The 24,021-nt window shown below is 45.2% G+C and overlaps 1 protein-coding gene across 1 annotated transcript in view; it reads right to left on the bottom strand.

The window, feature by feature from the left end:
* Positions 1 to 11,794: 11,794 nt before the first annotated feature.
* OGFOD3 (2-oxoglutarate and iron dependent oxygenase domain containing 3) overlaps positions 11,795 to 24,021 on the bottom strand; it is an 87,651-nt gene continuing 75,424 nt past the window's right edge. Inside the window, exon 9 of the mRNA XM_065416145.1 lies at positions 11,795 to 11,931. Coding sequence (XP_065272217.1) covers positions 11,795 to 11,931 — 137 coding nt within the window. The remainder of the gene's footprint in view (positions 11,932 to 24,021) is intronic.

Raw genomic sequence — 24,021 nt, 5'->3', positions numbered from 1 at the left:
CAAATTTTGGAATCTTTAACTCATGATTTGAGGATGTCGGTAATTCAGCCAGAGGTTAGGGGTCTATTACAAAAGTGGGGTGAGAGGTGAGGTTCTGTGGCCTGTGATGTGCAGGAGGTCAGACTAGATGATCATGATGGTCCCTCCTGGCCTTACAGTCTATGGGTCTATAAATTGAAACCTTTCTCTGGTTATTCTTTTATTTTTCGTAGCTAGAGGCAGTAATCAGAATCTTCTAGCTTAGACTGCATTTCCAGTTCTAATTTCTTCTCTATGGATATTACTTTTAGTAGACAAAATGTAAGAGCTTCAGTATAAAAAATCTTGATTGGTACTGGGACTCTAAAAGAGAGATTTAAGTTACTATGCCTCTTTCTTCTTTTTAAAATATATTGATTCTCTTTCAAACTACAGCACGTAAGTAGACTGGTATTTGACAGACTTGATCATCTTGCTGAGATCATCAATATTAAGGTTGAAATCTCACTATAAACGTAAACACATACACAACTTGTTCTTAGATACGTTTTAATGTCAGTCAGAATTCACAGTATGAAGGAGATGCAAAGCGTCCTGTAGGCAGTCTTTGAAGTATGAAAAGCCTGAACGGGGAACTGCTTAAGATTCCTCCCCCGCCACTGTATAACAAATTTATGTTAATCTCTGGTGCATTAAAACAAGTGCTTTTTAGAAGATGGTTCTGAAAGATGTGCTATTTTCAAGACAATTCAGCCTGTGTGAAACACAGAAATAACCAATAAACACTTTAAAGTGGCAAATTGCAGTGAAGATTCTTTTGTAACTCACTAAAAAACCTGAAGAATTAAGTTGAAATGACACGATAGCTTTAATAACAAAACTAACCCAAGGAATCTGCTGCTGTTAATCCTGTTCTTGCATATGTGTACAATTAAGGCCTGATCTAAAAGTCCCTGAAGTCACTAGGAGCCTTTCCATGGACATCAACTGGTTTTCGATCAGGCCTTTAGACATGCTATCCAACTAACTTTAATATTTTTATTTCTTTAGATCCAGCCACTATGACAAGTTTTCCTCTTTCACATGGAAAGAGTCTGTCTTGGTGTGCTGATAACTGAAAAATTCATTGCAGACTCGCCTTGCAGGCATGTCAGCTGATAACTCTACCAATGGAACCAATGAGAAAAGCCACCTTTTATTACTGAACTGCAGTTGAATCCTCCAATATTTAAATATATCTAATGTCATAAGTGGATTAAAAAAGAAAAAAGGGAAAAAGGCATGTGAAATGCAGGCAGTCACAACGCAGTTTCCTATAAGCAAATTACAACAGACTTCTACAGAAGTGACGCAAATTCACGCTATACTGTCAATAGAAGACTTGCATCAGAACTCAGTATCTAAGGAAACTTCTTGTTTCTCCTACAATTCAATTATCAAAATGCTAATCTGCAAATCCCTTAATTACCACAATAAAGCAAAGTAATTGACAAGATTAGTCATTTGTTTTGCTACTAGTTCTATATTTATGGCACAACCCACGGTTTTCTGAAGTCCTTGAAATACATTATTCCAGTAAACATACCATAGATGAGCATCCATGGTTAAGGGAAAATCTTCACACTAGGCCAAAGCAAATTGTTCAGAAACTTCTGAACAACTTGATTCATTATTTGAGCCAGAAAGTTAAGAGCTGTTCCATGACTGCAGTTGAGTGTTGTGAAGCATGACAACAAAATCAGAGCGCCCTTCAACCAAATATCAAATGCCTGAAGTGCTTTATTGCCAATTAAAGCCAATAAAAATAGAGCTGAACAAAACTTTTAGACAAACATGTTCAGTGAAAAATGCAGCTTTGGGGTCTCAAAACATTTTGTGAATTTATTAATGTCACAGAATTGTCTTGGGTGGAATATCCTAAAAAAAAAAAAATCTGAAGAAAAAAATCAAAATGTTTTGTTTCAAATTTAAAAAATCTAAACATTTTGGAAGTTTAAACTATTTTTCATTTTGAAATTTCCTTTAATTATATTTAAAGAATTAAACATTTAAAATGCTCAAACAAAACAATTCACACAAACAGCTGAGTGCATCTACCTTCATGGTCACTATGGAGATGCAGCTGGGAAAAAAAGAACCCCAGGGCCAAGTACATCAAATGCTTCTTCCTGATCAGAGCCAAGACCAATATGACACATCCTGTTAGCACTTTGGCCATCCCTGTTGCACTACTGAGATTACTCTTTTGAAGCCCTAGGCTATTGACTCACCAAACAGACAATTTAGTTTCCTAATTTTATTTGATACTAAACACTCCTCACCTGCATTAGGTGAGGTAAGACCATGTCTTCCCCCTTCCCTGCCCCCCGTGTTTAGCTTTAAATACCTGTAGTAATCTAAAGAACAGTTCAAGTAAGTTCCAGTAGACAAAACCACGTGTGTGTTTGCAAATAATGCCCATGACTAAGAGAATCGGTTGCAAGAAGAACAAACGCTGGCCAACAGGAGGATAATGTCCTTCTTGTTCTATCTAAGGCCTGGTCTACACTACGAGTTTAGGTCGAATTTAGCAGCGTTAAATCGAATTAAGCCTGGACACGTTCACACGGCTAAGTCCCTTTTTTCGACTTAAAGGGCCCTTTAAACCGGTTTCTTTACTCCACCTCCGACGAGGGAATTAGCGATAAAATCGGCCTTAGCAGGTCGGAATTGGGGTAGTGTGAACGGAATTTGACGTTATTCGCCTCCGGGAGCTATCCCACAGTGCTTCATTGTGACCGCTCTGGACAGCACTCTCAACTCAGATGCACTGACCAGGTAGACAGGAAAAGCCCCGCGAACGTTTGAACTTCATTTCCTGTTTGCCCAGCGTGGAGAGCACAGGTGACCGTGCAGAGCTCATCAGCACAGGTAACCGTGATGGAGTCCCAGGATCGCAAAAGAGCTCCATCATGGACCGAACGGGAGGTACGGGTTCTGCTCGCCATATGGGGAGATGAATCAGTGCTAGCTGAACTCCGTAGCAGTAAACGAAATGGCAAAATATTAGAAAAGGTCTCCAAGGCCATGAAGGACAGAGGCCATTACAGGGACGCACAGCAGTGCCGCGTGAAAATTAAGGAGCTAAGGCAAGCCTACCACAAAGCCAGAGAGGCAAACGGAAGGTCCGGGGCAGAGCCGCAAACATGCCGCTTCTACGCGGAGCTGCATGCCATGCTAGGGGGTGCAGCCACCACTACCCCAACCGTGTGCTTTGACTCCTTCAATGGAGAAACACACAGGGAAGCGGGTTCGGGGTACAAGGAAGATGAGGATGGAGATAATGTAGATAGCTCACAGCAGCAAGGAAGCGGAGAAACCGGTTTCCCCAACAGCCAGGATATGTTTATCACCCTGGACCTGGAACCAGTAACCCCCGAACTCACCCAAGGCGTGCTCCCAGACCCTGAGGGCACACAGGGGACCTCTGGTGAGTGTACCTTTGTAAATATTACACATGGTTTAAAAGCAAGCGTGTTTAATGATTAATGATTAATTTGCCCTGGCAATCGCGGCCAGTACAGCTACTGGAAAAGTCTGTTAACGTGTATGGGGATGGAGTGGAAATCCTCCAGGGACATCTCCAGAAAACTCTCCTTCATGTACTCCCAAAGCCTTTGCAAAAGGTTTCTGGGGAGGGCCGCCTTATCCCGTCCACCATGGTAGGACACTTTACCATGCCAGGCCAGTAGCACGTAGTCTGGAATCATTGCATAACAAAGCATGGCAGCGTATGGTCCCGGTGTTTGCTGGCATGCAGACAACATCCATTCCTTATCGCTCTTTGTTATCCTCAGGAGAGTGATATCATTCACGGTCACCTGGTTGAAATGGGGCGATTTTATTAAGGGGACATTCAGAGGTGCCCGTTCCTGCTCTGCTGAACAGAAATGTTCCCCGCTGTTAGCCACGCGGGGGGGGAGGGGTGAAGTGATCATCCCCGAGAACTGGGTGGGGGGGGGACGGGGGTTAGTTGGGTTTGTGCTGCATGTTAACCCGGAAACCGCAGCCCCTCCTTTTACATTGCAAACCCATTTTAAATGGCCAACCCAACGGGTGCTTGGTATGGGAAATGACGGCGCTACTGTTTGAAACCATTCCCACATGTTAAGAAGGTTAAAAAAGCCAAAAGACTGTGGCTTACCATGGCTGCCTGCAAGCCGAAATCTGTTGCCTGGCACTGCGTGAGTGATCTCTCACACCAAACCGGCAGGCCCTCAATATAAGAGGAAAAATGCGACCTTGTAACGAAAGCACATGTGCTGTGTAATGTGAACAGCAAAATTTAACGTGAAAGAGTGTACCCATTGTTCTCTAACATGTGTCTTTTTTAACCACCTCTCCCTTCTCCTCCACCAGCTGCAAATGTTTCTCCTTCACAGAGGCTAGTGAAGATTAGAAGGAGAAAACGGCGGACTCGGGATGATATGTTCTTGGAGCTCCAGATGTCCTCCCACGCTGACAGAGCACAGCAGAATGCGTGGAGGCAGTCAATGTCAGACTACAGAAAAGCACAATATGAACGAGAGGAGAGGTGGCGGGCTGAATCGAGGGATGAACAGAGCAAGTGGCGGGTTGAAGATGATAGGTGGTGTCAGCTTGCAGACAGAAGGCAAGAGTCAATGCTCCGGCTGCTGGAGCATCAAACTGATATGCTCCAGCGTATGGTTGAGCTGCAGGAAAGGCAGCAGGAGCAGAGACCGCCGCTACAGCCCCTGTGTAACCAACAGCCCTCCTCCCCAAGTTCCATAGCCTCCTCACCCAGACGCCCAAGAACACGGTGGGGGGGCCTCCGGCCACCCAGTCACTCCACCCCAGATGATTGCCCGAGCACCAGAAGGCTGGCCTTCAATAAGAGTTAAAGTTTTAAACTGCAGTGTGTCCTTTTCCTTCCCTCCTCCCCGACCCATCTCGGGCTACCTTGGCAATTATCCCCCTAGTTGTGTGATGAATTAATAAAGAATGCATGAATGTGAAGTAACAATGACTTTATTGCCTCTGCAAGCGGTGCTCGAGGGGGGGAGGTGAGGGTGGGGTGGTTGGTTTACAGGGAAGTAGAGTGAACCGGGTGGGGGGGGGGGGGGCGGAGGGTTCATGAAGGAGAAACAAACAGAAGTTTCACACCATAGCCTGGCCAGTCACAAAACTCGTTTTCAAAGCTTCTCTGATGCGCACTGCGCCCTGCTGTGCTCTTCTAACCGCCCTGGTGTCTGGCGGCGCGTAATCAGCGGCCAGGCGATTTGCCTCAACCTCCCACCCCGCCATAAATGTCTCCCCCTTACTCTCACAGATATTGTGGAGCGCACAGCAAGCAGCAATAACAATGGGGATATTCTTTTCGCTGAGGTCTGAGCGAGTCAGTAAGCTGCGCCAGCGCGCTTTTAAACGCCCAAATGCACATTCCACCACCATTCGGCGCTTGCTCAGCCTGTAGTTGAACAGGTCCTGACTACTGTCCAGGCTGCCTGTGTACGGCTTCATGAGCCATGGCATTAAGGGGTAGGCTAGGTCCCCAAGGAACACGATAAGCATTTCAACATCCCCAACGGTTAGTTTCTGGTCCGGGAAGAAAGTCCCTTCCTCCAGCTTTCGAAACAGACCAGAGTGCCTGAAGACGCGAGCATCATGTACCTTTCCCGGCCATCCCACGTTGATGTTGGTGAAACGTCCCTGGTGATCCACCAGGACTTGCAGCAGCATTGAAAAGTACCCCTTGCGGTTTATGTACTCGGTGGCTTGGTGCTCCAGTGACAAGATCGGGATATGGGTTCCGTCTATCGCCCCACCACAGTTTGGGAATCCCATTGCAGCAAAGCCATCCACTATGGCCTGCACGTTTCCCAGAGTCACTACCCTTGATCATAGAATCATAGAATATCAGGGTTGGAAGGGACCTCAGGAGGTCATCTAGTCCAACCCCCTGCTCAAAGCAGGACCAATTCCCAACTAAATCATCCCAGCCAGGGCTTTGTCAAGCCGGGCCTTAAAAACCTCCAAGGAAGGAGACTCCACCACCTCCCTAGGTAACGCGTTCCAGTGCTTCACCACCCTCCTAGTGAAATAGTGTTTCCTAATATCCAACCTAGACCTCCCCCACTGCAACTTGAGACCATTGCTCCTTGTTCTGTCATCTGCCACCATTGAGAACAGCCGAGTTCCATCCTCTTTGGAACCCCCTTTCAGGTAGTTGTAGGCTGCTATCAAATCCCCCCTCATTCTTCTCTTCTGGAGACTAAACAATCCCAGTTCCCTCAGCCTCTCCTCATAAGTCATGCGCTCCAGACCCCTAATCATTTTTGTTGCCCTCCGCTGGACTCTTTCCAATTTTTCCACATCCTTCTTGTAGTGTGGGGCCCAAAACTGGACACAGTACTCCAGATGAGGCCTCACCAATGTCGAATAAAGGGGAACGATCACGTCCCTCGATCTGCTGGCAATGCCCCTACTTATACAGCCCAAAATGCCGTTAGCCTTCTTGACAACAAGAGCATACTGTTGACTCATATCCAGCTTCTCGTCCACTGTGACCCCTAGGTCCTTTTTTGCAGAACTGCTACCTAGCCATTCGGTCCCTAGTCTGTAGCTGTGCATGGGATTCTTCCGTCCTAAGTGCAGGACTCTGCACTTGTCCTTGTTGAACCTCATCAGGTTTCTTTTGGCCCAATCCTCTAATTTTTCTAGGTCCCTCTGTATCCGATCCCTACCCTCTAGTGTATCTACCACGCCTCCCAGTTTAGTGTCATCGGCAAACTTGCTGAGAGTGCAGTCCACTCCATCCTCCAGATCATTAATAAAAATATTAAACAAAACCGGCCCCAGGACCGACCCTTGGGGCACTCCGCTTGAAACCGGCTGCCAACTAGACATGGAGCCATTGATCACTACCCGTTGAGCCCGACAATCTAGCCAGCTTTCTATCCACCTTACAGTCCATTCATCCAGCCCATACTTCTTTAACTGGGCAGGAAGAATACTGTGGGAGACCGTATCAAAAGCTTTGCTAAAGTCAAGGAATAACACATCCACTGCTTTCCCCTCATCCACAGAGCCAGTTATCTCATCATAGAAGGCAATTAGGTTAGTCAGGCACGACTTCCCCTTGGTGAATCCATGCTGACTGTTCCTGATCACTTTCCTCTCCTCTAAGTGTTTCATAATTGATTCCTTGAGGACCTGCTCCATGATTTTTCCAGGGACTGATGTGAGGCTGACTGGCCTGTAGTTCCCCGGATCCTCCTTCTTCCCTTTTTTAAAGATGGGCACTACATTAGCCTTTTTCCAGTCATCCGGGACCTCCCCCGATCGCCATGAGTTTTCAAAAATAATGGCTAATGGCTCTGCAATCTCATCCGCCAACTCCTTTAGCACCCTCGGATGCAGCGCATCCGGCCCCATGGACTTGTGCACGTCCAGTTTTTCTAAATAGTCCCGAACCACTTCTTTCTCCACAGAGGGCTGGTCAGCTTCTCCCCATATTGTGCTGCCCAGTGCAGCAGTCTGGGAGCTGACCTTGTTTGTGAAGACAGAGGCAAAAAAATCATTGAGTACATTAGCTTTTTCCACATCCTCAGTCACTAGGTTGCCTCCCTCATTCAGTAAGGGTCCCACACTTTCCTTGACTTTCTTCTTGTTGCTAACATACCTGAAGAAACCCTTCTTGTTACTCTTAACATCTCTTGCTAGCTGCAACTCCAAGTGTGATTTGGCCTTCCTGATTTCACTCCTGCATGCCTGAGCAATATTTTTATACTCCTCCCTGGTCATTTGTCCAATCTTCCACTTCTTGTAAGCTTCTTTTTTGCGTTTAAGATCAGCAAGGATTTCACTGTTTAGCCAAGCTGGTCGCCTGCCATATTTACTATTCTTTCTACACATCGGGATGGTTTGTTCCTGCAACCGCAATAAGGATTCTTTAAAATACAGCCAGCTCTCCAGGACCCCTTTGCCCTTCATGTTATTCTCCCAGGGGATCCTGCCCATCTGTTCCCTGAGGGAGTCAAAGTCTGCTTTTCTGAAGTCCAGGGTCCGTATTCTGCTGCTCTCCTTTCTTCCTTGTGTCAGGATCCTGAACTCGACCATCTCATGGTCACTGCCTCCCAGGTTCCCATCCACTTTTGCTTCCCCTACTAATTCTTCCCTGTTTGTGAGCAGCAGGTCAAGAAAAGCTCTGCCCCTAGTTGGTTCCTCCAGCACTTGCACCAGGAAATTGTCCCCTACACTTTCCAAAAACTTCCTGGATTGTCTGTGCACCGCTGTATTGCTCTCCCAGAAGATATCAGGGTGATTAAAGTCTCCCATGAGAACCAGGGCCTGCGATCTAGCAACTTCTGCTAGTTGCCAGAAGAAAGCCTCGTCCACCTCATCCCCCTGGTCTGGTGGTCTATAGCAGACTCCGACCACGACATCACCCTTGTTGCTCACACTTCTCAACTTTATCCAGAGACACTCAGGTTTTTCTGCAGTTTCATACCGGAGCGCTGAGCAGTCATACTCCTCTCTTACATACAACGCAACTCCCCCACCTTTTCTGCCCTGCCTGTCCTTCCTGAACAGTTTATATCCATCCATGATAGTACTCCAGTCATGTGAGTTATCCCACCAAGTCTCTGTTATTCCAATCGCATCATAGTTCCCTGACTGTGCCAGGACTTCCAGTTCTCCCTGCTTGTTTCCCAGGCTTCTTGCATTTGTGTATAGGCACTTAAGATAACTCATTGATCGTCCCTCTTTCTCAGTATGAGACAGGAGTCCTCCCCTCTTGCGCTCTCCTGCTTGTGCTTCCTCCCAGGATCCCATTTCCCCACTTACCTCAGGGCTTTGGTCTCCTTCCCCCGGTGAACCTAGTTTAAAGCCCTCCTCACTAGGTTAGCCAGCCTGCTGGCGAAGATGCTCTTCCCTCTCTTCGTTAGGTGGAGCCCGTCCCTGCCCAGCACTCCTCCTTCTTGGAACACCATCCCATGGTCGAAGAATCCAAAGCCTTCTCTCCGACACCACCTGCGTAGCCATTCGTTGACTTCCACGATTCGACGGTCTCTACCCAGGCCTTTTCCTTGCACAGGGAGGATGGACGAGAACACCACTTGCGCCTCAAACTCCTTTATCCTTCTTCCCAGAGCCACGTAGTCTGCAGTGATCCGCTCAAGGTCATTCTTGGCAGTATCATTGGTGCCCACGTGGAGAAGCAGGAAGGGGTAGCGATCCGAGGGCTTGATGAGTCTCGGCAGTCTCTCCGTCACATCGTGTATCCTAGCTCCCGGCAAGCAACAGACCTCTCGGTTTTCCCGGTCGAGGCGGCAGATAGATGACTCAGTCCCCCTGAGGAGGGAGTCCCCGACCACCACCACCCTCCTCCTCCTCTTGGGAGTGGTGGTCGTGGAACCCCCATCCATAGGACAGTGCATCTTTTGCCTTCCAATCGGTGGAGTCTCCTTCTGCTCCCTTCCCTCAGATGGGTCATCTACTCCACTCTCCGCATTAGTACCTGTAGAGAGAACATGGAAACGATTGCTCACCTGTATCTCCATTGCTGGTACATGGACGCTCCTCTTTCTCCTTCTGGAGGTCACATGCTGCCAAACTTCTTCATCATCCGTCTGACCCAGCTGCGCCTGCTCTGAATCTTCAGAACATTGTGGCTGTAGAAGCATCTCCTGACGTCTGTCCAGGAAATCTTCATTTTCCCTTATGCAACGCAGAGTCGATACTCGTTTCTCCAGACCTCGAACCTTCTCTTCCCGATATCACCAGGTCTTCCATTGCCCTGGCAACTTGGATCACAGCAGCCCCCACAGTAGATTTGCCCACTCCAAATTGATTCCCGACTGACCGGTAGCTGTCTGGCGTTGCAAGCTTCCACAGGGCTATCGCCACTCGCTTCTCAACTGTGAGGGCTGCTCTCATCCTGGTATTCTGGCGCTTCATGGCAGGGGAAAGCAAGTCACAAAGTTCCATGAAAGTGCCCTTACGCATGCGAAAGTTTCGCAGCCACTGGGAATCGTCCCACACCTGCAACACGATGCGGTCCCACCGGTCTGTGCTTGTTTCCTGGGCCCAGAATCGGCGTTCCACGGCATGAACCTGCCCCAGTAACACCATGATTTGCACATTGCTGGGGCCTGTGCCTTGTGAGAGGTCTATGTCCATGTCAATTTCCTCATCACTCTCGTCGCCGCGCTGCAATCGCCTCCTCGGCTGGTCCTGGTTTTGCTTTGGCATGTCCTGGCTCTGCATATACTCCAGGACAATACGCGTGGTGTTCATAGTGCTCATAATTGCCGCGGTGATCTGAGCGGGCTCCATGATCCCAGTGCTATGGCGTCTGGTCTGGAAAAAGGCGCGAAACTAGTATCTGACGGACGGAGGGAGGGAGGGAGGGGCGAGTAACGACATGGCGTACAGGTACAGGGAATTAAAATCAACAAAGGTGGCTGTGCATCAGGGAGAAACACAAACAACTGTCACACAGAATGGCCCCCCCAAAGATTGAACTCAAAACCCTGGGTTTAGCAGGCCGTTGATTTCACGGAGGGAGGGGGAAGCAAATGAATACAGAACAAATCTATTTTTTACATCTTAAGCTGGCAGACGATGGTGCAGCATGACTGATAGCCCTCGGCATCTTCTGGGTGCTTGGCAGAAAATACTGGGCGCTTGGCAGAAAATAGCGTACTACGACTGATAGCCATCATCGTCATTGGGAAGGCAGCGACTGGGGGACATACGGAGTTTCAGCCACTGCAGTACGACGACGACGGATACCAGTCGTAATACACCATCTTCTACCAAAAGGCAAGGGGCTGCTGCTGTGTAGCAATGCAGCCCCACGTCTGCCAGCCCCACGTCTGCCAGCACCTAGATCGCCGATGAAGGCTACCAGTCATACTGCACCATCTACTGCCAAAAGGCAATTAGCTGCTGCTGTGTAGCAATGCAGTACCACGTCTGCCGGCACCCAGATGACATATGGTGACGGTGAGCTGAGCTGAGCGGGCTCCATGCTTGGCGTGGTATGTTGTCTGCACAGGTAACCCAGGTAAAAAGGCGCGAATCGATTGTCTGCCGTTGCTCTGACGGAGGGGGAGGTGCCTGACGACATGTACCCAGAACCCCCCGCGACACTGTTTTGCATCATTCAGGCATTGGGATCTCAACCCAGAACTCCAATGGGCGGCGGAGACTGCGGGAACTGTGGGATAGCTACCCATAGTGCAACGCTCTGGAAGTCGACGCTAGCCTCAGTACTGTGGACGCGGTCCGCCGACTTAATGCACTTAGAGCATTTTATGTGGGGACACACAATCGGCTGTATACAACCGATTTCTATAAAACCGGCTTCTATAAATTCGACCTAATTTCATAGTGTAGACATACCCTTAGGTGTTGTGACAGGATGGAGATGACAAGATTTAAAGGGGCAAATTCTGGTCTGTTACACCAGCTAACAATGGCATAGGGCCCAGCAGAACTTGGTTCAATATGTTTTCTCTGCATTCCTCAAAGCAAAGTAACCTAAAATAAAAAAGGTCTTGTTTCCTCAATTGGATGAATAAAAAAACAAAACCCTTTTTTAACAGAATGTTGAATTAAATATGGTCCTTAAGGCACTGTTTGCAACACTTATGGAGGAAGATGTGTGAAAATGATGTTACATTATATTAAATACAGGTAGGGAAATTTTAATTGATTGGGAATTTACACAGGAAATTATCTCCATTTTCTCCCCTCACAGGGCTTCTCCTATCATTCCATTCGACCTCACATTCTATCCCAGGAAGGATTACGTTAAGACTGGATCCTCAATGCCGTGGTCGGGATTGCAAGTGAAGGAGATGGTAATGGCATAACGAGTGCCCCAGCGAACCTTTTCCACTCGATGAAGGTTCTCCGACCCAGAGGTGAAAAAGGAAACCCGACCTGTAAGAGACAAAAGTAGGAGATTGGTGACAGGGCCTATACCACACCGTTGACTAGTGGCTCTCTGTGTGATGTTGCTGTGTCTTGGCCCAGCTGCTGTTTCTTTAGGCTTAATTGCTCTCTAGTTATCTGAAAACTCAGGACTTTATCACCAGGAAGACAAATGGTATTACAACTGTGGGCTACACTGAGACAGTTTACTAAGCTGATTAAAAGGTGCATCAATCCTTTCTGCTAAAATGATCAAGACACGGGGTTCAGCTGAGCCCTAGAGCTTGATAAAGAGTGAGTAGAGGCCAAGGAAAGTATGAAGCCACTTCTAATTTGCCCTGATAAAGATATAGCACTTGTGTACTGAACTGCCAGGAATGGGACTCAGGTTTGATTTTTCACGCTGGTCTCTAATTCTATGGACCAAAAGGAGCAGAGAGTGCTGCAAAGGTAGCAAAAAGTCCTCCAAAGAAGAAAGAAAAATTATTTCCCCACTCAACTGAAAACCCTGTAGATAACTTAGGAACAGCATGGACTGACTTGCCTCAGAGTCCCATCCACTGACATGTCTCATGGGTGGGGTAGCCTCAGGACTATGTACAGGTTGCAGATGACATCACCCTTTTCTCCCCGTAAAAACAGATCCAGAGTTTCATACATCACTATGAACCTGATTCAGTATGGCCCTTACACCGGGGTGCATGGGGAGGAAAGGGGAAGAGCATGAGCAACCTCCTTTGGAAAAGTGCTTGGCTAATCAGGGCCAGACAGTATTACATTGTCTTCATCTTTGGGGCAAATTGGGATTATTCCACATGGTGCCCTAAGGGGATAGAGTGTGTATGTCATGGCTCCATCCCTCGAGCACAGGCCAGCAAACTTCACCTGCCACACATGGTGGGGATAAGTAAGTTGCACTCCACAAAATGGGGTAAGTAACTGCCTTCCTGAGGCAGTTTCTCTCTCATTGCTCCACTAAGGGCTTGGCTACACTTACGCGGTAGTTCGGCGGCTGGCAATCGAACCCAGAAGTGCTCGCCGTCGACTCCGGTAATCCTGCTCGGCGAGAGCAGTAAGCGGAGTCGATGGGGGAGCCTGCCTGCCGCGTCTGGACCGCGGTAAGTTCGAACTAAGGTACGTCGACTTCAGCTACGTTATTCACGTAGCTGAAGTTGCGTACCTTAGTTCGAACTGGGGGGTTAGTGTAGACCAGGCCTAAGGCAAGTGGCTCCATATTTCCCACTATGGGCTGCACCTAATTGCAAGAACCTAGCTCTCATTTGTTGGGTGTTTTTACAAGGACTAAAGTCATATAACTATAAAAGACAGTGAAAAGCAGAAGTTTTTAGCTTGATTCTTTTTCTCACTGCTGATTATCTAAGTTCTCAAATGCTATCACTGGCTTGCAACGGAGGCTCTTAAAAAAGCCAGTAACTTACCAAAATTTCTCACTATCAAACATCACAAATCCATCTCATAAGGTAATTTCCCAACCTGCAAAAAGCCAGAGTAGACTTTATAAGCAGCTGTGAAAGGGCACAAGCCATTGTTCAGGTATTTGCAATCGCTTTGTGCACTGTCAGAACATTCATTTTTCAGCTAGATCAGAAAGTTCTATATCACAATGCAGTTCCAATTGCTCTTTCCTTAGAAAGAAAGCAATTCCACAAATGAATGGGTTTGGTGGTTGCTTCATGATGAGCAAATGGCTCTAGTCCTGTAGGTAAGTGCTTTACCACTGATGACTTTTCCAGTAGGAGCGTTCCAGAGGGTTTCAGCATGTTTTTTAAAGTACCATAGACTTGGTATGGCCATTCATGCATTCCCAGAATACCGAACATGCTGGTACTTTCAGGAATGGCATGGGCTAACCCCCACTGCTGTGACCTCGCCCGTAGGATGCGTATGAGGTCACGCCACATAGAGATCACCATTTTGAAGAGTGTGCTGGCCTGCCCACATGACCTCACACACTGAGGGGCAGAGAGGCACACTTTTCAAAGTGGCATGTCCGTTTTTGTCTCAGTACCGGTTAGGGGACAAACCACCCAAAAAGAGGACTATCCAGTTTAAAATAAGATGAATGACCTGCTTACATAGACTTAGAGTGCTATCAAAATAAGGCGAAATGCTCAGTGAAGCATCAAGAAGAAGGGAACACTAACACTTGCACAATCTTTCACTGCTCCAAATTGCCAATGAACGTAGGAATTTATTTATTTAACAGGAGTTGGTTTTTTTTTAATGGAGATATCCTATCTCCTAGAATGGAAGGGACCTTGAAAGGTCATCGAGTCCAGCCCCCCTGCCTTCACTAGAAGGACCAAGTACTGATTTTGCTTGTTAAGTAACTAAAGGCATGTCTACACTTACCAATAGATCGACACTGCTGCAATCGATGCAGCGAGTGTCGAGTGAGCAGGTCTGGTGAAGACACGCTAAATCGATGGGACAGCACTCTCCCATTGATTTGTGTCCTCCACCTCCCCAAGAAGTGTAAGGGAAGTCGACGGGAGATGTAGCCACCGCGGTAAGTGGATCTAACTACGTCGACTTCAGTTATGTTAATCATGTAACTGAAGTTGCGTAAGTTAGATCGATTTACCATGGTAGTGTAGACCAGCCCTAACTCAGGCTGATGCGGCATGTTGACGGACTGTAGTATTTTTCTTTGCACACCTGTCCTATCCGAATCCTATGTTTTCCTACTCAGGCAATTTTTCCACTGATCACAGTAATCTGAGATTTGTTATAAGATCATCTTGGGGAACTCCCATACTGAGAATCTGACTCCTGCATGCAATATATTTATCTATGAGATGCTCACCACTAAGCCACTGGAGTCATTTGGCTGCCTTACTATTTCACTACTGCAGTTTGCACCACACTGAGGTAAATTGTTCCAATTATGCAATCTGTACTCCAGAACTGGGCACAAAAGCTAATTATGGGGGGAGAGAGAAGAAATGCTAACTAAAAAGGTCCAAAAGCTTTGTCACTGCTGATGTAGGAAGTGCATTTAGATGCTCTAAGTGGCATTCATTAGTCAGAACTCAATAAAATGACAAGTCCTGCAGCCTCGATTGGCAAACTAATCCCTGCTGTTTGCTTTGTTGAAGCTGACAGCAAATCTTGCCCCTGTGGATTCAGTTGCTGTCCAAATTTACATAGGAAACCTGTTCTAAGAGCTAAACAAAAACATTTCAGCAAATAGTAATTTTGCTGAAAAATTTATTTCTTGGAGCACCAAACCTATTTGTGAATTTGTGTCAAATGTGAATAGTGTTAACAAAAAAAGAAATGAAAACAAAAATATTGGAAATGTCAAAATGAACAATTTCAACATTGTTTCAAACTGACATTTCTGAAATGTTTCATTTGACCTGAACAACTTCTTGTTGTTGTTTTTTGTTTCAGCAAGAAACACTCCCCCCCGCCTCTCTCCCCCAAAAAATCAGTTTAGGCTTGAAACAAGCAGAATTTGTTTCCAGATTTGCTGTTTTGGCCACCGAACTGAAATCACTTATTTGGTTACCTCTGTTCCAGACCGCTGAATAGCATCGCAAAATCATATGCTGCATTCTGCCCTGCCTGTGGCTGCATGTCAATGGTGGGTAAAGCTATATATAGTATATTATTTTACATGCACAGTTTATAATGATCCTTGGTGTCCTGTTCTTCTGAATGAAAGGCACTACACATAATAGCAATGTATTACTATCCTTTGAGCATCAAAATGAACATGCTGACATCTTCTCAAGCACTTAATTCAAAGCTTGTTTGCCCTGAGTGTATTTATTTATCTAGTTTTCTCTTTATGCTCTATCCATGTACCTGGTTCTCTAAATAACCCATTTGTGCTCACTAGCTTTGCCATTGTTCATTTAAACTGACTTTCAAGCATTTTTGTTCAAACTCTTATTAAAAAGACAATGAGCAAATCAAGGTAGTGATGTTTCAATTCATTGTTTAAGCCAGTTAACTAAAGTTGATTCTTTGAACTATCCAGGATGCGATTTTAATTTTCTTCTTTTACAACTGTAACTGTTTAATTCCCGCTTTTTTGTAAAATGACTTTTATTGCTACTGTGCATCAAATCCCTATTAAACACCGAAGGAAGAAGATACTTGTAGGTGCTGAGTGGCTGAAGAATTCACAATTCCTGCACTGGGGAAACAGAGTCTGTCCTTTTTCCTCGCCTGGGAAGCAATTTTGGTGCAAATAAATTTCAGACACATCTAGAACAAATGGCTTTTACAGTAACACTAAATAGATACAATGTAATTTATCAGGTGCATTAAGGGGTTTTTAAGGGTGTGGAAGAGGGAGTGGGGATGTTTGAGGGCAGAAAGGCTGCAGATAACACAGGAAATGGCAGAAACAGAAAGCTGGCTGTGGAGGGGGAAGGCAGCAAAGAGATGGGAAGGATAGTGGAGAGTAAGGGTGTGAAGGAAGGGCAGGCTATAGAAAGCGTAGAGTGGAAGCAGCTGAAGGGCAGGGAAGGAAGCTGCAGGGCGTGTGTGGAATCCCCAAGAAGCAGAGTAGCAGAAGGTGCAAGCAAGGGAACTGGCTCTTTGTGCTGTTCTGGAAACAAGAGAGCCATAAGGTTGGTTCTCCGCCAGCTGAGAATCCTTGGGTGATGGACAGCTGGCACAGCCTCCCTCCTTCTGCTCTTGGCAGTAGGGGGCACGGCTGGAGCATCTATGCTCCATCCATCCCCAGTTGCCCTAATTCTTCTTAGAAGGCCCAGGGAGCTGCTCTAAATTTTGCCAACAGCTAAGCTGGCCCCAGGCCTGGTGAAACACAAAAGTAATCATAGAAATGTAGGGCTGGATGGGACCATGAGAAGTCATCAAGTCCAGCCCGCAGCACTGTTGCAGGGCCAAGTAAACCTAGACCAGCCCTGACCGATTTTTGTCCAACCTGTTCTCAAACACCTCTGATGATGGCGATTCCACAACCTCCCTTGGAAATCTGTTCCAGAGCCTTAGAGTTAGAAAGTTTTTGTTTTTTTTTTAATATCTAACCTAAATCTCCCTTGCTGCAGATTAGGCCCATTACTTCTTGTCCTACCTTCAGTGAACATGAAAAATAATTGATCACGGTCCTCTGTGTAACAGCCCTTAACATATTGGAAGACTTATCAGGTCATCCCTTAATCTTCTTTTCTCAAGACTAAACATGCCCAGTTTTTTCAGCCTTTCCTCAGAGATCAGGTTATCTAAACCTTTTATCATTTTTGTTGCTCTCCTCTGGACTCTTTCCAATTTGTCTACATCCTTCCTAAATTGTGGTGTGTCCAGCTGGGGCCTCACTGGGCCGAGAAGAGCAGGACAATTACCTCTTGTGTGTTACATACAACACTCCTGTTAATACACACTAAAATCATATTAGCCTTTTTTGCAGTTGCATCACATAGATGACTCATATTCAGTCTGTGGTCCACTATAACCCTCAGATCCTTTTCAGCAGTACTGCCACCTAGCCAGTTATCTCCATTTTGTAGTTGTGCATTTGATTTTTCTTTCCTTAGTGAAGTACTTGGAACTTGTTTGTATTGAATTTCATTTTGCTGAATTCAGACCAATTCTCCAATTTGTCAAGGTCATTTTGAATTTTAAAATGTGTCCTCCAAAGTGCTTGCAACCCCTCACAACTTGGTGTCTGAAAAATTTCATAAGCATACTTTCTATTCCATTATGCAAGTCATTAAAGAAAATATTGAATAGTACTGGACCCAGAACTGACCCCTGTGGGACCCTTCTAGAGTAGCCGTCCCTATTGGACAGCAAACCATTGATAACTACATTTTGAGTATGGTCTTTAAATGAGTTGTGCACCCACCTTATAGAAATTTCATCTAGACCACATTTCCCTAGTTTGCTTATGAGAATGTCATGTAGAACTGTGTCAAACCTTACCAAAATCAAGGTATATTATGTATACTGATTCCCCCCACCCATTAGGTCAGTAATCCTATCAATGAAGGAAATTAAGTTGGTTTAGCATGATTTGTTTTTGACAAATCCATGCTGACTATTCCTTATAACCCTATTATCCTCCAGGTGCTTATAAACTGATTGTTTAAGAATTTGCTCCAGTATCTTTCAGGTATTGAACTTAGGCTGACCAGTCTATAATTCCTCAGGTACTCCTTGTTCCCATTTTTAAAGATAAGTACTACATTTGCCCTTCTCCAGTTTTCTGGGACTTCTCCCATCCTCCAGGAGTTCTCAAAGTTAGTTGGTAATGGCTCTGAGATTGCTTCAGCTAGTTCCTCAACTACCCTAGGATGAATTTAATCAGACCCTGATGACTTGAATACATTTAACTTATCTAAATATTCTTTAACCTGTTCTTTCCCTATTTTGGCTTGTATTCCTTCCCTGGTTGTCAATATTAATTGTGTTGAGTATCTGGTCATCATTAACCTTTTTAGTGAAGACTGAAGCAAAACAGGCATTAAGCACCTCAGCTTTCTTGAGGTCATCAGTTATTAGTTCTTCTTCCCTGCTAAGTAAAGGACCTACACTTCCCTTCATCTTTCTCCTGCTTCTATTTGAAGAACCTCTTCTTATTGCCTTTTATGTCCCTTGCCAGGTGTAACTCACAGTAATATAAATTGATCTTTGACACCTCCTGCACCCTGAGTTAGAGGAAGCCCAGCTCATCTGGATCAGAGGATCAGGGCTATATTCTTCATCTGCCTTAAGCAATAGCACAAGCCACAGAGATTATCCAAGCAAGCAAGCTGTGGTCAGGTAAGTGGCATGAGATGTTAGCCAAATACAAACAAAACTGCAGGCAAATTAAGTGCTTTTGTTTAAAAATCCCTATCAATGGTCTCTAGCTATTTGAATTAATTTGATCTTCAGCCAACCAATCCACTGTTTATCACATCAATATGCCCAGCTGCAATCCTTTCATTATGCAGCAAGGCAGTATTCAAAATACAATAAGCAAACTATAAGACATCACTAGCATTGAGGCAATTTAGTTACAATAAGCTTCAATTGTACTTTTAAAAAACATACCCAGCCAGACTGTGGTAAAGTTTCTTATGCAGTAGTTTTCAGGGAAAAACAAATCACAGGTGTTTGTCAGTTATAAATATCACATCTTGATGCTTGAATCATAGCCACTGTACAGTTTGATACTGTATATAGCCTTATCTGCCATTTAAAGGATTCTTCTGTGGCTCACAGAATTAAACCTAAAGTGAGAAATGTACCTGGGAATTTTCTAGCTAATACTACACTGCAGCAAAGCACGTAACAGACTCTAATCCGTACCATTCCAGGAGTTCATAAGACAATTTGCAACCTCCCTAAAAGTTGTATGTGATGAATGTCAGGACAGGAATTATACTATTAATGGGAATATTTTCATCTTGATGCAGGGGAATTTATGCATCCATCTCTCATTAGCACTAGGGGTTTATTAAGAAAAAAATTCACTTTAAAACTACTAACTGCTTTCTAGTACTTCAAACTCATTCTTCTTCTTCGAGTGATGGTCCCTATTGGATTCCACTGAGGGTTACACATGCACAGTCACCATGCACCCAGAGTCAGAGAATTTGGATCTGGTGGTCTGCACCCCCACCACAATGCAGTAGTTCTTTATTCTTAAAAGGCTAAAAATGCACAAAGGGAGAGCAGTCTCCAGAGAATGCTTAATTCCACTCCCAGCAGATAAAACATTTGAGGAAGCGACTGTATCATCATTATCCAGAGAATCCTGGGAAAAGACATCAATGAAAATGAAGCACCACAGTAACAGAGAGACTTTGAGAAGTCGAATGGTTCATTGTTATTTCAACTATTAGACGGAACAAGGGCATAATGAGACACATGCATGAAGGCAGAGCACTTATGGTCCTGCTTAGAACAGTGACCGAAGGCAAAAATGATGTATTGTGTGAAAACATCCTGCTTCTTTGGGATCAGCTGGAAGACCCACCTAGAGTTTGAATTTTCTGTGCAGCACCATGTGCTTGCATTATGAGAGCTCACCCAGAACTGCTGCAGAAGTTGCCTAACCAGAGAGATTTTCAGGTAGAACTACAATTTACTTCTCTGTGCACACATGCTGTACAGGCTTTAGACTTCCTTATTGAAACAAGAACCTTCTCTGAGCCATACTCTAGCTTTAATCCACAACATTCAGGAGCTGTTACAAGTTTCACTATTACAAGAAAACAAAAGATGACTTAGAAAACAGCTTCCAAAAAAAAGGGAGTGAGGTCAGACTTAGGCTCTTCCTACATTGTCAGGTTTGTCATTTGTCCTAGATACGAGTCAACTTTTGGTCCAAGATGTTACACCAGCAATTCACAAGCTGTGAACCACAATCCACAGAGAGCTGGCTGGTCCCATGCTCTTGGCTCTGTTTCCAGCTGCTAGATTTTGTTAAAGGCAGTTAAAAATATATATATATTTTGTTAACATTACTTTCTCACATAGCCAACTGCTATAGTTGCCACATGGATGCTGTGATTGGGAGGGGATATGTTCATAATAGAACCTCTCTACTTAGAAGTCGTGCAGACTGTGAAAATCCCTGGGGCTGCTAGACTCTATTTTGAGCGTCCACGCAGAAACACAAACTAGTGATGTGTTACACGTGGAAAAGAGTAGGTGAGCTAAGAATAGCCATTCATCCCATATGAAACTTGCTTATTATATATCCTGGCATTTCCCTGCCAAGAGTGACTTTTGTCTCACAACTTCACACTGACCTCCTGAGTCTCTGTTATTATTTCCTTTGTACTTTTCTTTCATTCTCTGAATTGTGAACTGCCTTTGATGGATGTTTCCCCTCCCTCCATCTTAACAGATTTCTTTTCAAGCACACTTTTCTGCTTCATTAAAGAAGACTTGATTGTTATTTCTCAGCACATAAATGTCAATTTGATTTATGAGCACTTGCTGTTAAAATGGCAACACAGGGTCCTCGATACAATCCATGACCAGGAGGTTTAAAAATAAAATAAGATGTATTATCTTAAAATAAAGAAGGAAAATTATGTTATCCCAGTGAGCCTTAAAGAACGAGCAGACATTTTTCCTCCAACCACTTTTTCTGAGGCGTTTTCAGGGAGAAATTGGTCTCTGCCTGGGGCCAAGGGAGGCTGCAGCCTGGGATAAAACGCTTCCCTGAATCTGGAATTTGACACCCGGGCATATAGTCCTACAAGAACGGTCAGTTCTGATGTTGCAGAATAAGGAGTTGCAGTGTAAGGATGCTGCAAAGTACCCACCAAACCTCACGACCCCTCCCCCCCCAAAATGGCCAGCTGAGGTTTTGCATCTGCAAAAAGGAGACCGTTTCCCATGGATTCCCCAGCAAGCTGAACTGCCCACCAGGTCAGCAGCAAAAATACAAAGGTAGCATGAATCATCCTTTTTCTTATCAGAAGAGCTAACCTGCTGTCTGAAGAATAAAATTTCATCCAGAACATCCACAATTCAGTCATTAGTATTTTCCCTGTCACTGCAACACCTGGACAACTCAGTACTTGCTTAGTTTTAGGAGTCTTTAATATACAATTCATACCCAGTGGCCCGACCGTGCAAGAGAATTTCTAGACTCAAAGTATAATAGAAAACCATGGGCCACTCTCTCCATCTTCTACTTCTCCCCTCCTTCGTATAGCTCTGTCCTCCCTGTAGTGCACAAATTGCAGAGATCAGCGTGGCAGCATGGCACTCCTAGTACTTGGACAGACAGGGCTCCTTGCTACAAGCAAAAGGCACTTTCACATTTTAAATGCACTTAAAACAACAATTTCCTCATAGGGACTCCAGGGCCCTAAACCTTCCCTCCCATCATCCCAAATGCTGCCTGTTTTTCACCCACAACTCCCACTTCAAAATCCTTTGCGCCAGTTCCCACTGAGCTCCAATGTTTCCTGGAAGGCATGGCACCCCACCCACTTCCCCAACTACCAGTCAGTGTACATACACAGGGAGAACTTAACCGTCCCCTCCAGATACTCTGTGAGGGGATGAAAAGATCCCTCTCTCCTTGTTCTCTCCTTTCCTCCCCGTTGAGCATATGAAACACTGATTAGGAGGGTGTGTGGGGTGTAGTCTTGTGACCCAACAAGAGCCTTCTGAATGACCATCCAGCCCACAGGTTGAGAGTCGCTGTTCTAAAGGAACATGGGTCCTGGGAACAAACCTCATCTGCGGTCCTGCCTGAGAGACCTACAATGACTGTGATGGCGTTAGCAATAATCAGTCTTTCCATGGGTTTCTGAAACCACAGAAATGTTGTGATAAATGAAGTGGGAGGTAGCTCCCTTTTATGGACACCCAGTCAGGCAGTAGCTATAAAATCCCTCTTAGTAGCTGTTCTCTAATTGCTCTACCTGAAAAGGGTTAAACAGTCTCACTGTGACGTATAGGTAAAAGGAAGTGAGTGGGCACTTGGCCAAAAGAGCCAATGGGAAGGCTAGAACTTTTAAAAATTGAAACAAGACTCCCCTCGCTGACGGTCTTTGGCGGCGGGTAATAAACCTTGACAGAAGCACCCGCCGCCGAATTCCCGGACGGGTGAGTGTAAAAAAAAAAAAAAAAAAAAACAACACACCCCAAACAAAATGTCGGGACGCAGGACAAACTCCTCAAAATCGGGAGAGTCCCGATTTTATCGGGACGTCTGGTCACCCTATCTCGTGGAGAGGCAGACAGGGAGCAGTTATGCTGTGAGAAGCTTGGGCCACGTATGAAAAATTGTTAGTATCATACCTAGAAACTACTCATCTAAACCCCCAGATATGTAAGTAGATCAGGAAATGTCTAGGAAGACGCAATTAGGTTTATCCCTTTTATTTCTTTATAGCTCGTGGATTCCTCTGTGCTAGCCCGAGGTGCTTTTGTTTTGCTTGTTACCGTTAAGCTGGACCTCAAGAGAGCTATTCTTGATGCTTACTCCTTGTAGTTTTTTTTTTAAATCTAGCAAAAGCCTACGCTCCCAGATGTATTTTCTTCTTTTTTTTTATTAATAAAATTTACCTTTTTTAAGAACAGAATTGGATTTGTGTGTCTTAAGAGGTTTGTGCACATGTTTAATTAGCTGGTGCAACAGCTGATTTCCTTTTTTTTTCGTTCTTTCTTTCTCAGCTCTTCCCCGGAAGGGGGGGGGGGTGAAAGGGCTTGAGGGTACCCCACAGGAAGGAATTCCCAAGTGCGCCTTCCTGGATTCTCAAAGGGGTTTTGCACTTGGGTGGTGGCAGCATCTACCACTCCAAGGTCAGAGAAAAGCTGTAACCTTGGGAGTTTAAAACAAGCCTGGAGTGGCCAGTATTAATTTGTAGAATCTTTGCGGGGCCCCCACCTTTTACTGTCTTTGCAAAGTGCCAGAGTGGGGAATCAGCTTTGACAAATGTGCACAGGTCTGGAACTTGGCATGACAAGACCTCACCTAAGCAGCATATTTTTTTCCTTCCAAAAAATGTATTTAAAATAAGGCTGAAACCCCCTCCCTTGGGGTTCAGAAAATAAACCACAAGCTCTGCTCCAGGGGGTGGAGGGTGGACAAAGTCAACACCCGAATCTCCTTGACAGTATGAAGGAGCCTTGTGGGTGCTTCTCACTCTATTTCGGTCTCTGTGTACCCCAGTGACACCTGCTCTGCTGTTACAAAACTGCTGTAAACAGAAAACAGAAATTGTGTGGGGGAAAAACTGTCACAATAAAAACCTATCCTCTCCACATAAGCCACTTGTCTATGGTGAGAAACTGCCAACAAGATCAATCCCAAATATCTATAAAAGCTGTGCTTTGTCATGACAGGCTCATTAAATGCTATCAGGCTGAGGGAAGCTTGTGTTGTTAAGAAAAACAGAAAAATAATGGGGGGCAGGGGGAGGAGATAGGAGCTTTATCATTTAGAAAACTTTCCTTGCCCCACTTTCTTTCCTGTTCTTAAGGAGCAGATTCTTGCTCTGATTCACAGGAGTCTCTTGTTTATGAGTCTGAGCATTAGACACAAGATTCAGTGCTGTGAATTCCATTTGATCTTAATTCTGATCAAGAAACCACTGGAATTCCAGTCAGTGACACTGAACAGACTACAAAAGTGAACAAGAC

This window comes from Emys orbicularis, chromosome 13, assembly GCF_028017835.1.
Source record: "Emys orbicularis isolate rEmyOrb1 chromosome 13, rEmyOrb1.hap1, whole genome shotgun sequence".
Lineage (NCBI taxonomy): Eukaryota > Metazoa > Chordata > Testudines > Emydidae > Emys > Emys orbicularis.
The sequence above is the reverse complement of the archived record's forward strand: the minus strand, read 5'-3'. Positions and strand labels throughout refer to the sequence as shown.